General features: G+C 37.2%; 1 protein-coding gene across 15 annotated transcripts in view; it reads right to left on the bottom strand.

Moving 5' to 3' along the window:
* The window catches only part of lmf2a (lipase maturation factor 2a), a 35077-nt gene extending 22626 nt beyond the window's left edge, over positions 1–12451 (bottom strand). For 14 of the 15 annotated variants that reach the window (XR_012393789.1, XR_012393795.1, XR_012393791.1 and 11 more), the window contains exons 1-5: positions 12207–12355; positions 10015–10268; positions 9465–9493; positions 6424–6614; positions 2888–3066 (exon numbers count right to left, since the gene is read on the bottom strand). Coding sequence is in view for 3 of the 15 variants with exons in the window: in XM_073929538.1 (XP_073785639.1) it covers positions 2888–3066; positions 6424–6614; positions 9465–9493; positions 10015–10268; positions 12207–12300 (747 nt within the window). In the remaining 12 variants the exon portion in view is untranslated. 15 annotated transcript variants of the gene reach the window in all.
* Between the last annotated feature and the right edge of the window lie 1223 nt (positions 12452–13674).

Here is a 13674-nt window from a genome sequence, read left to right as displayed (position 1 = left end):
TTAAAGGTATTTTATTGCAAAACAGGTGGCTGACCTGCCAAACTGACTACAAAAACATCACTTCATTTTTTTTTTCGTTGTGTTGTACCCATGTAATTGTCTGCTTCCAAGACACTAGAAACAAACGTTTTCTTTTAGCATCATAATTTGATGTTGCCTCCATGTTGCAATCTCTTCGCTATACTGGTTGTTACTGAAAAAAAATAACATGCTCACAACATCCAATCAGATAAGAGGAACCGAAAAGCAATATGGTGTTTATGACATCACAGAGAAGGGAGCACTTGCACAAACTGTTTCAAGATTCGAAGACTGTATTTGCACGCAATTGACAAATAAGTTGCAGGCAATTTTAACTTTAGTGACAAGGCAACACTGACCCGATTGGGCCAGTAATGATCCTGTCTAATCTCCAGAGCGTTTTACACAGTCCTTATTATTGAGCCCTGTAAGCGAACATGTTGAAAAATACTGCTTAAGGCAGATATTCCTCCTTTGAAAATGAGTGTTCAGTGTTGGAATGTCTGTCTTTGTTTTGGAATCTATAATCAGCCCACTGCCAGTTTACCCAATTATATTTCGGCAATCTGTGCTGTCTTGGTGGAAAACCATCTCATTTTAGTCTTGAAAAAGAAAATGCGAGACAGTAGAAGCCGCCAAAATGAGATTTTAGTTAGCAAATTAAATTTTAGTTAGCAAATAATAAAAGTATTACAAATCTAAACATTAGCTGAGCAGGTTACAGTGTAAAGCTGGATTTATACTTTCGCACCTCCGCTGACTGCACGTGCACCTCGTCAAATGGACAAGGCTTTTATACTTGCCGCATTCGCCATTGTGATATTCTTTAAAAAACAACAGGAAGCAGTCAAAGGAAACCCACCGTAAAATCAGACAGATAAACGCGAAGTAGGAAGTCTCCGGAACTACATCATATTATTAATATCATTCAATACTTTTTAACAAATTATTTTTATTAAGTATTTTTATGATTAAAGGGATTTTTAGAACCATTCAAGATTTTTTTACTTTGATTGCTTTTGCTTTGAAGTGCTTTTGCACTTGCTTTTGTTCATATCTCAGACAGTTTTACCTTTTAAAGTTTATTAAAATATACTCTTTATTATGGCAAGAATAAAAGCAAAAAAAGCACACTTACTTAAAAAATACAGATGTTTCTTTGGATTTAGCCTGCTCCACAATTCCCACATTACTGTCTGGCTAGTTTCGGTCCTCTACTTATGCTAAAAAGGCAATAACAGTCCAACATGCCTGACCATTATCAACAATAAAGCCTAGAGAAACAGGCCATCGGGATATGTAAACAGATTTTAAACAGGTCTAAATATTCTTTCCCTGTTATCAAAGAAATAATTATGTGACTTCATTATAGTTTTCTAACAATTAAATTGTTTTAAATTCAAAATTGTAATACACACATCAGTGTTAAACCTATGACTGGTGGAAAAACATATTTCTGTAATTGTGTACCTGGGTCTACACTTTTGCCATGACCTCTCTTGGCTTTAACTAACTTTCTCGTTTCCTACGGCTGTTGCAATTTATAACCAGGAATTATGGATCATCTGGTTATCTCTATGATCACAGATCATAAAGATGTCTGTAGAGTCATCCTGTTTTAGATAAAATCTCTTCATAGAGTTTCATATTCAACTCAAATCAAACGCGGCGCCGCGCGCACCGTTCGATCGAGTCTCAAAAAATGGCGTACGCAACGGCAGCCGAAATTATGTATCGCGCACCCAAAGCGAACATCCGCAAACTCCTCGATGACGTCACATTTGCCGTGCGCACCCAAGTAAACAAGCGGTCGAGTATAAACCAGGCTTAAGGTTTGATCATCAGGCACGCTCACTCCTGTTGGACTTTTCCAAGTCTTCAAAGTAAAATTTCATGACCTAATGTTTCATGTAATATCTACGTATATGTGCTAAACAATGAGAAAAACAATACAAGTACAAATGTTTTACAGCATATCATAAAACATGCAACCAGCTATTTAGTTTACATTTATTTTTACATCTATGTGAAGTTTATTTAGATAATCCCTACACTGCACTAATAGCGTGAGAGAATGTGTTTGGCACAGAAAAGAAGTAAAGACAAGTAACCTACAGTTGAAGTCAGAATTATTAGCCCCCCTAAATTATTAGACCACTTATTTATTTTTTCCCCAATTTCTGTTTAAGGGAGAGAAGATTTTTTCAACACATTTATAAACATAATAATTTTAATAACTCATTTCTAATAACTGATTTATTTTATCTTCGCCATGATGACTGTAAATAATATTTGACTAGATATTTTTTAACACACTTCTATACAGCTTAAAGTGACATTTAAAGGCTTAACTAGGTTAATTAAGTTAACTAGGCAGGTTAGGGGAATTAGGCAAGTTATTGTATAACAGTGGTTTGTTCTGTACATTATCGAGAAAAAATATAGCTTAAAGGGGTTATTAATTTTATCCCTAAAAGGGTACATAAAAAATTCAAAACTGCTTTTATTCTAGCCGGAATAAAACAAATAAGACTTTCTCCAGGAGAAAAAATATTATCAGACATACTGTGAAAATGTCCTTGCTCTGTTAATTATCTTTTGGAAAATATTTAAAAAAGAAGAAGAAAAAAAAAAAAAAACTTCAACTGTATATTCAAGAATACAGACATTTGTTAAACTAGTTTCCATATGTTTTCCATGACTTTTCCAGGTCTATATGAACCCAGGTAGAGTCACTGTTGGAAGGATCGGGTAAAAAAAATCCAACATTTTGAATTTGGTCTGCACTACCAAGTTCAACCACTACATACTGCGTCTTTAAATGAACGATTGTTATCCTTACTAAAACACAAGCGTGTCACCTCACCTGCATGTAGAAGGCAGCGAGTCTGTGTCTCCGTATGGGACTGAAGAACAGGAAGGGAACGGCGATCTCGATAACATATGTCCCAACCACACTGAGTTTCTGAAACCACACCGGCAGCTGATGAGCAAACCAGGCCAGTGGAGTCGGTATACACTGGGTCTCATAGTGATAGGTCAAAGCTGAAGACAGAACACAAAACTTTAATCTTATATCGGAGCTATAAACTATAATCTTATACTCATCTGATGAGTATTTTTAAAGACTTGCACACTGTATGCTTGGTGGCACCACTGCCAAACTTACAGGGAAATTAGGTACACATGCACACATTCATTCATTCATTCATTGTCTTGTCGGCTTAGTCCCTTTATTAATCCGGGGTCGCCACAGCAAATTGAACCACCAAGTTATCCAGCACATTTTTATACAGCTGATGCCTTTCCAGCCGCAACCCATCTCTGGGAAACATCCACACACACATTCAAGGCTGATTTATACTTCTGCGTCAAACGCCGGCGTATGCTACGGCGCTGATGCATAGCCTTTCGCCGTGGCGTCGGCGTCACTGACGTGCACCTTTCAAAAAATGTAACTACACGTCGCAACGACGCGTAGCGCAAGCTCTGTGATTGGTCGGCTTGGTAGCACTGACGAGTCTGGGCGGGGCCGAGAGCCGCGTGAATGGTGGGAGCCTGATGGAGCGATTGTTTACAAGTGTGGAGTCCCGTGAAGGAGCTCCGGATGTAAAGTTTTGTTTTGTGTTTACCTCATAGTTAAAGTTGTTGCACGTCCGCCGGTTCCTGCCTCAAAATGAGCGAGTTTGAGCCACTTGTAAATCCCGGAAGTGTTCAGGAAAACAAAACAGCAGTAAAGAAACTCGACACAGAGGAACATTCACACCTCACTGCCAACTAGCGTTTCAGAAGTGTTAATGAAGACCAACAGAGACAGCGCGCAGAAGTATAAATGCACAGCTACGCGCGTTGCATGCACCGTGGGTTACGCCGGTCACTTGACGCAGAAGTATAAACCAGGCTTCACACACACACACACACACACACACACTATGGACAATTTAGCCTACCCAATTCACCTGTACCGCATGTCTTTGGACCGTGGGGGAAACCGGAGCACCCGGAGGAAACCCACGCGAACGCAGGGAGAACATGCAAACTCCACACAGAAACGCCAACTGAGCCGAGGATCGAACCAGCGACCTTCTTGCTGTGAGGCGACAGCACTACCTACTGCGCCACTGCGTCACCCACATGCACACAACAGCTTGCAATAATATAGCTGTATCCAGACTCAAAGGTTGCACTATTTGGAATTTACTGCATTTATGTTCTTCTCACAGAAACCACATGAGAGAGATGTCTGGATGCAGACCTGGTGCAGTGCAATCTGAGCTGCATCCAATGTTTTTTAATGTGCTCACCTAACCCCACCCCTAACCCTAACAGTGCTGTCACTCACTCCATTTGAGTGCATTGTGTCTGACATTGCATCTCTGAGTGATATAATCTCAGCTTGCATCTTAAAGGCTGCATCCAGATACTATTAGAAACCACACGCCTTCTCAACACATATCCTCATCCTCACAACTACATACATAATAAATATATGGATTCAGGCTTTCAGACATATGAACAGAGCAGCACTGTGGTGTTTAGATCTGGAACGAATGTGTTTTTAAACAAAGATAATGGGCTCTGTTTTAACAATACAACCGCATGGTCTAAAGTGCATGGTGCAGGTGCACTTAGAGCATATCCAAATCCACCTTTTCTATTTAAAAGAAAATATTTGAAAATAAACAAATGGATGGCGCACATGGAACATGGACTAAAAGGGTTGTCCTAATTCTCCTAATAAGACATTGGTGTGTTTTGGGTAAAACATGCATTAAACCAATCAGAGTCTCATGTCCTATTCCATTTCAGAGCAAGTTACGTTCATGTTTATGGCAGATTGGCTATTTACATGGCAGAATTTGTAAGCAGGAAAAGTGAACTCTTCATTAGCGAGGAAACAGATTGCAATTAGTCAATATCGTTCATCATTACTGCAAAGATGCATTGAGCTAATAATGACTATCCACACATGATGACAGTTTTATATTTATGTGAACAATAATAATCTTTTACATTTTAATCCTTCAGATTTTCATATTTAAAGAGGTTTGTGTGCTGCTGTGCATCCCTGTGTGTGTAATAAGCAATGTGTATGCACATTATGGACTCGCCTACAGGGGCATATCACTAACACACTCCTTAACTAACAAAAATAAATAAAAATAAAAAAAAAACGCAGCCATTGACGTTAGAGATGCTTTTAGTTGATCAATGGTACAGTTTATTCCAGTTGCCTCAAAATAACAAGGTGCCAACAATGCGCCTTGACACATTTTCCTTTTTATCGGCTTTCCATGGGCACACATGTATTTGCCATTTAAACATGGCAAAGGACATGAAAATGATACTCAGCAAAAAAAAAACTTGGGTCGCATCAGGCAGATTGCAGATTACAATGAAATAGAATTTCTGCTTACATTTGGTCCTCAGTTTGCATTACTTAATGAAGTGACAATGTATAGACGTGTCTACTGGTGCTTTTAACGTCTTATTTCCAGAGTTTACACTTCGATATACTTGGCGTTAATAGCAGGTTTGGCATGCTAAGATAACTAAGCCTAAGGCTCCCGCCTGGTCAATAACCTTATAAAGAGGGTCCGAGATGAGGTAGTCTCAAAATCTCCTCTTAGGGTGCTTTCACACCTGCCTTACTTAGTTCGATTGAATCACACTAGAGTTCGTTTTCCCTTTAGGTGCGGTTCGTTTGGGCAGGTGAGAATGCAGCAATTGCTCTTGAGCGCGCACCAAAAGCGGACCAAATAAGCGTACCGAGACCTGCTTGAAGAGGTGGTCTCGGTACGCTTTCAAACGAACCCTGGAGCAGTTCGTTTGTGGTGAAAATATGATCCGTACTAAAACAGGTCCAACCGCAAAAAGTACTCTGCCTTTTGGACTAATCCAGCTGCCGTAGGCAGATGGGCTGTGCATTATGGGATATGGAGGAAAAATATTTGTTGACAGCACTTTACCAACAGAGAGAGAGAGAGGGGAAAACATTACCTGATGGATCATTGGTATTATTTACAACAATATATGCAACAATATATCATTTAATGCCCTTGGTCCGGACCAAATGAAGCGAACTACAGATGTGAAAGCACCCTTAGAAAAGGGAGGACAAGGAGGAGATGGGGGGGTTCTTCCAAAACAAAGATAAGGCAGTAGAGTAAAATTGGTCTATTTATTGTAAGCTTGGATCAATCTGATTGGATTATTACTGATTATGGATGAGAATCCAGCTGTGCTCAATAATACCATGTGCACCTCCCGAAATTAGTTTATAAAACTTCACTTATTTATCAGTGCCAGGTCTAAATGAGCAAGTGCATCAGCCCAAAAAACACACTTATCAAATTAATAATTATCATTTCCCCCCAAAAATCTAGACTAGTCTTTCTTTACCTGTCAGACCCCACCAGGTGGGACAGCGGCTAGTCAGTTTGACCACACCAGACGCAAACATCAGCCGAAACAGCAGCCAGCGCAGCAGCCAGAACGTCACATTATCATACAGACGCACCTTTGAAGACCAGGGCATTTTCATTGGAGCGATGAGAATGGCCAAGAAGCCGGTCTCTAACAACAGGTTATCCCTGAGGACAAGAGCAGCCAAAAATTAAACAAATGTGATGCATTGATCTTGATGTTTAATTGCCAACTTAAATTGCAGAATTTTACCACGCAAATTGCCAGAGCCTAAATTGAATATCTTTCTAAGGGGTCTGAGGGGGGTTTGGGGCATTTGTGTTTCTTATAAAATTTGGGTATAAATTTGTACTTCTTATTAATATATCAAAGTCTGATGACACTGTATTTAGCAACTGTGCTACAATAACATGAACAAAGCAGCTTATACAGTTGAAGTCAGAATTATTAGCCCTCCTGTAATTATTAGCCCCCCTGTATATTTTTCCCCTAATTTCTGTTTGACGGAAATATTATTTTTTCAATCCTAAACATAATAGTTTTTATAACTCATTTTTAATAACTGATTTCTTTTATCTTAGCCATGATGACAGTACATAATTTGACTAGATATTTTTCAAGACACTTCTATACAGTTTAACCATTTAAACCCCAGTGCTATTTTGGGATTTCCGCCTGGATTTTGCCTACCCAAATTTAAAAGCTTCCCAAATCCACATGCAGATGTGTAAATGCAAAAATTTTGTATAATTTTAAAGAAAACATTTAAAAAAAATTTAAACCCTATAGAAAGTGTTTAAAATATCTGTATATGTCGTCTGTGTTATAATAAACACCTAAAAAAAAAACATTTTTTTGTATTTTTTTTTTATAAACTCAAATTTGAAAGTGTACCTTTTAGGTTCTGTGTGGTCTAGTGTGCTGTAATTAATTTTGGTGGTTCCTGCACAGGTCTGTAATCATAGAAAAAAGAAAAAGGTCTCCACCATAATCTATGCAAAAGTTATTGTATTCTAACTGATGAGAGGTGCTGTACAAGCCACAAGGATTGTTTTCATATTTCACTATAGTTATGTTTGATCAAACACAATTCACTGTGTTTGGACCACATCAGACATATAAAAGGATTACTTATGCACATCACCTCAAAAACAGAGGGGAAATGGTCCTCAAGCGCACAGCATAAAGTAAGAGATGACAGCTGTCTGTGCTATCTGGGGCTGCTTAGTGATCATAAATGTATTGTTTTCACTTCTGCGCCATGGAAACACCGCGATTCCTTCAACAACTGTTTGATATGTGAATATAATTCAGTAAAAAGAACGCTAGAACCATATGAGCACCGGCAAGAGCTTTCATTTGAGCTATAACTTGTACATGTGTCATATGAAAAATATGAAATAGAACCAATGTTCAATACCCAGCTTGGTTATCCAAAATACTGTGTATTTAAGTGTAAATTACTTTTGTACAGTGGAATAAAAACCAAAGTGATGCATATGTGCATAAAATATAGCTTCAACACTTTCAAATGAAACCACTTAAGGGAGTCTCGAAAGTAGATGATGTCGAGGACCCGGTAAGTTTAAGAGGTTAAAGTGACATTTAAAGACTTAACTAAGTTATTAGGTAAGTTAGGGTAATTAGGCAAGTCATTGTATAATGATGGTCTGTTCTGTAGGCAATCAAAAAAAATATTGCTGAAGGGGGCTAAAAATATTGACCTGAAAATGTTTTTGTATTTTTTTCATTTTTATTTAAATCTGCTTTTATACTAGCCAAAATAAAGCAAATAAGACTTTCTCCAGAAGAAAAAATATTATAGGAAATACTGTGAAAAATTCCTTGCTCTGTAAAACATCATTTGGGAAATATTTGGGGGGAAAAAAACACATGAGGGCGAATCATTCTGACTTAAATTGTTTGTATACTGTTTTTTCAGTATGTAAAATATTTTAGGAAAAATAGATTTTTTTTTTAATTCTAAAAATCTCAAAATATAAAATAAAAACAATGATTTGACTTTAGGTTTGCAAAAAAAAAATAATAATAATTTTAAACAGCTCATATTACATAATTTATATTGATGTGTGTGTGTGAGTGTGTGTGTGTGTGTGTGTGTGTGTGTGTGTATTGTATATTGGTGTCTTTTGTATATTGTATATTGTGTGTATATTGTATATTGGTGTGGTTTGCAAAAAAAAAAAAAAAAAAAAAAAAAAACAGCAGACAGGCTGAATAACAATGCAAATGCACTCTTTGCCAGCAGGAGGCTTTTAAAAAAAAACTGAAGAAATAACAGTTTCCTTAGTTTCCTTAGTTACTGATGTTGACAAATCAGCCCAGCTATTATTTAATATCATTATATGGAGGTAATCTTAAAATAACATTGTCTGTACTACATTTCCCTAAAGAAAACGGGTTCCCTTTATAGATACTTCAAATTAACCAGTGCACAAGTATACTGAATAAAACCAATGTATAGTATCATTCAGTATAAATGTTTACTTAGGAATTGCATAGACCAGGGGTCACCAATCTCGGTCCTGGAGGGCCGGTGTCCCTGCAGGTTTTAGCTCCAACTTGCCTCAACACACCTGCCTGGATGCTTCAAGTATACCTTGTGAGACCTTGATTAGCTTGTTCAGGTGTGTTTGATTAGGGTTGGAGCTAAAATCTGCAGGACACCGGCCCTCCAGGAACAAGTTTGGTGACCACTGGCATAGACAATTTCACACAGCCAAATGGTGCTTGTCAATGTCTGACATGTATTGTAATCGTGGCTTCTGGTGCGGTGAAATCATTTCACTTGTTATGAAAGCAGATTAACACAGATGAGTGAAGACTGTAAATAACACTAAGTGTCCACCCAAGGTCGAGATTGTTTTGTTGCCACGGTTGTGAATCAGTTAAACCAAACCAAAGACTGTTATGTAACAGATGCAATTTAGGGAACAAGAACATTTGCGAATGAGTGCAACATCAGTAACACACACTGACAGGAAAAAACTACTCACCACTGAAAGTATAAGAAGACCTGGCCCACCTGCAGAAACAACAAGCACAGCACATTTCAGTACATTATACTCCATCTCCTAAAATATTATTTGTTCTCTTGGTAAGTAAAGTTTGCTTTTTAAAGTAGTGAATAATCAAGATGTCATCTGCTGACACCTGCTGCTGCAAGTATTGTAATGCAATTTATTATATAAAATCAGATTTATATATATTTACCTATTTAAAGATGAAATCTAAAATGTTTTTAAATTCACAAAACAAACAAACAAATAAATAAATAAATGTGTGTGTGTGTGTGTAAAAGTAGTAAGCGTAAAAATGTCATTACAATGGAAGTCAATGGGGCAAAAACAGCTACCGACAAAACGAAAGAGTAGTCAATTTTAACAATACACAAGGGGTAACAACAATATTGCATATTTTCCCAGTATCGTGTAGCCCTAGCCTACGCAATCATAACCTCTCTAAAAAAATAAAAATAAATGAATAAAAAGCCCACAGTGACAGGAGTGGTGACAGTGCTGTGCTGTATGTTAGATGAGAGTGTACCTGGTAGAGTGACAGGTAAAGTGTCCAGAGCAGCAGGAAGACTCTGCAGTCTCTGAGCACCGGCAGAGCCACCGTCATCAGGCTGAGCAGAGTCCCGATCAGACTGAGCAGCTCCATACACTGCTGAGAGTCCAAACCCAGGCGAGGAGCAAACCACAGCAGCGTGGGGGAATCCTTCAGCTGCTCCACAACACTCTTACCGGACACCCGCATCCGCCAGCGCACTGGCAGGACACCGTCATTCCCATATAGACCTGCACACACATACAAAAACACTCAAACAGGGTTTCTGCAGGTTTCATATTCATCAAATGAAATAAACTGCTGTACAAATGCATCAGATTATTATTATTATTTTGTCATGAATCTGTTAATCAACCTCGGTCTGGCTCAAAACTACAAAATTGCTTAGAAAAATCACAGCATTTTAAGTCTGTAATTTCCAAGTTCACAAATGAGGTTACTGATTTGGTGAGAAAAAAAAACACACAAAATGACGTATTTTCAATATAAAAAGTGATTGTAGACTGGATTTTGTTTTACGATTAGAAACATTGCAACACTAGAAACATTGGCTTTGATGCATTGTTAAATTTTCTTTGTTTTCTCCCCAATTTACTGTTGGTGGCTGTTTTTGCCATATTGACTTCATATTTAGGATGTTTGAGAACATTTAAAGATTATTATGAATGAACACGAATGTGCCACATCTAAAAAAAAAAAAAAATTAGTTTCTGTTTTTTTAGACGCATATTTTGAGTAATGTGCCTAAACAAGCAAACTCTAGTTGCATATACACACGTACACGTTTCTTTTAAAATGATCTTTAATAGGTGTAAAAAATATAAACTAAATCTATGCATGTCCAGATCAGTGTCGTCCTTTCTCCAGAAGAAAAAAATATTATAGGAAATACTGTAAAATAAAAATAAAAATCATTGCTCTGTTTATTTTAATATTTAATACTGATAGTTCTGACTTCAACTGTGTGTGTATGCATGTATGTATGTATGTATGTATGTATGTGTGTGTGTATGTATGTATGTATGTATGTATGTATGTATATATATATATATATATATATATATATATATATATATATGTATATATATATATATATATATGTATATATATATATATATATATATAATTAAGTAATTTTATCAGATCTTTAAAGAACAAAATCTCAAATCTATACCAAATTTAAAGAAAATGAGAATTGTCAAGTGGTCTCTTATTTTGCCCAAAGCTGTATATGGCATACACAATAGCAACAGTAACACCTATAAGCACGTGCATATATGCATGGTGGCTGTTTTTGCCATATTGACTACCATTCCACTTTGTTTTAATATACTCCATGTAGTTCTGAGAGCTGAGATAAAAAAAAATGCATCAAAGGTAATGTTGTTTCACATGTCTAAGACTTTGATAAAAAGTTTTTTAAAAATCCAGTCCACAATAACTTTATATATTGAAAATACCTCATTGTGCGTGTTTTCCACCAAATCAGTGACATAATTTGTGAACTTGGCAATTAAAATCCTGTAATATACTAAGCAATTGAGAAGTTTTGATCAGGATTGAGGTTGATTAACAGATTTATGCAAAATAATCTGTAAAAAACTATCTGACACATTTTCATAGCAGATTAATTCAGTGGATGTTTTCATCCTGAACATAACAAAAGGCTAGTCAATTTGCCCAGAGTGTATTGTTTAGTTTTTTTAAAAAACATTCAAAGCATTTTTTTCAAAATGCACAAATAAATTTTTCAAAATGCGCAAATTATGGGCAAATTAAGACTCAAAAACCCCACAGAGTGGATGAAAACATCCCCAATGGTAAGTTACACAAAGGTTAAAGATAGATGCAATGGGAATGCTCAGATATTTACTATACCATTTCTCAAATTTTTGTTTGGATGTTTCGAAACAGGCTTTAGCATGTTATTATTTATATTGCCCAAACAGTTCAGCATGCAACGTGGGTAACTTTCAAATATGTTCATAACTACAGTAGATATCTATAGCACTGCATCACCACACTGCAGAAGTAACGCAATAAACAGGACACTTATTCACATATAAGAACTTGAAATTAAAATTAAGGTCTAAAAGGTTTCTACAGCATGTTGCACAGTTAAACTTCATGTTAGTTCAGGAGATAAACTAAATAAATCACAAACTCACCTGGAATCTGCACGTAAATAGACGCGAAGGCAAACATGTAAATAACAGACAGACACCATAAGAACATGTGCCTCGGCAGACTTATATCGCCCATTGTTTGTGCAGTAACAAGAAAACTCCGGAAGGAAACAGATATGGAAAACTCTCTCGTCAAGATGGAGAATCAGGGAGTTTTTGAGCGCACAGGAATGACTGACTGACCGAGCGACACGTCTGACGTGCAGAGACACAGACGCGCGAAATGTTTTGCAAACGAATCCTACTATGGCGAAGATTTGGCTCATGAATATTAATGACGTTGCGCTAGGAAGTCAAAGCGATTGGCTGAATGGTGCACATTAGCGATGAGACGTTAAGTTGGAGGCGGCGACTAGCGGATTAGTAACTCATAAATATCCATGAAAATATGTATTACGTAAACAGACGCTTGCAGTAAAAAAACCCCGATTTCACTACAGATGTTTGAAAGTGCAAGTGGGAGTTATAAAAGAGCAATACACACAACCTGACAAAAGTCTTGCCGTCTATCCAAGTTTTAGGAACAACAAAACACTCAACTTCTAGTTGATCAGTTGATATCAGAAGTGGCTCATTTGAAAGGCTAAGGCCCCTATATTACGCTTATTTTACCAAAATAAAACATGATCATGCCTTGATTTTTAATGATTTAATTAGGACAGTAAGGTCTGACTAATATTGTGTATGACTCCCATGATCTGGAGGACTGCAAAGATTAACAAAGTCATCTGGAATGGCACAGAAAGCACTTCTGCGGGACTCTCAGAGTTCATCAAGACTCTTTAGATTCATCTTCAATGCCTCCTCCTACATCTTACCCCAGACATGCTCAATAATGTTCATGTCTGGTGACTGGGCTGGCCAATCCTGTAGCACCTTGAGCTTCTTTGCTTTCAGGAACTTCGATTTGGAGGCTGAAGTATGAGTAGGAGCGCTATCCTGCTGAAGAATTTGCCCTCTCCTGTGGTTTGTAATGTAATGGGCAGCACAAATGTCTTGATACCTGTCTGTTGATGCAGTCATCCACTCTGCAGATCTCTTGCACGCCCCCTTACTGAATGTAACCCCAAACCATGATTTTTCCTTCAGCAAACTTGACTTGATTTATCTGAGAATCTTGGCTCCATGCAGGTTCCAATAGGTTTTCTGCAGTATTTGTGATGATTGGGATGCAGCTCAACAGATGATTCATCAGAAAAATCGATCTTCTAGAAGTCAGATTATTATATATTGCTGTTACAACTGGAATCAACGAGGTAGTGTATATTAATTAGGTTACGTATGTAACTGGATGATCTTGAAATATTGGCAGGAAAAAATAAATTAACATGACCTTAATTAAAACTTACGGGTTAAACCTTCGCCATAGTACGAACTATGAATTTCAGTCATCCTCACACAATAAATATCTTTAAGCAAAATTTGGTTCGTTTTGCTTTCATCTTGATTA

This window comes from Danio rerio, chromosome 18 (genome assembly GCF_049306965.1).
Source record: "Danio rerio strain Tuebingen ecotype United States chromosome 18, GRCz12tu, whole genome shotgun sequence".
Lineage (NCBI taxonomy): Eukaryota > Metazoa > Chordata > Actinopteri > Cypriniformes > Danionidae > Danio > Danio rerio.
Note: the sequence above shows the minus strand (reverse complement) of the source record. Positions and strands in the feature narration are given on the sequence as shown.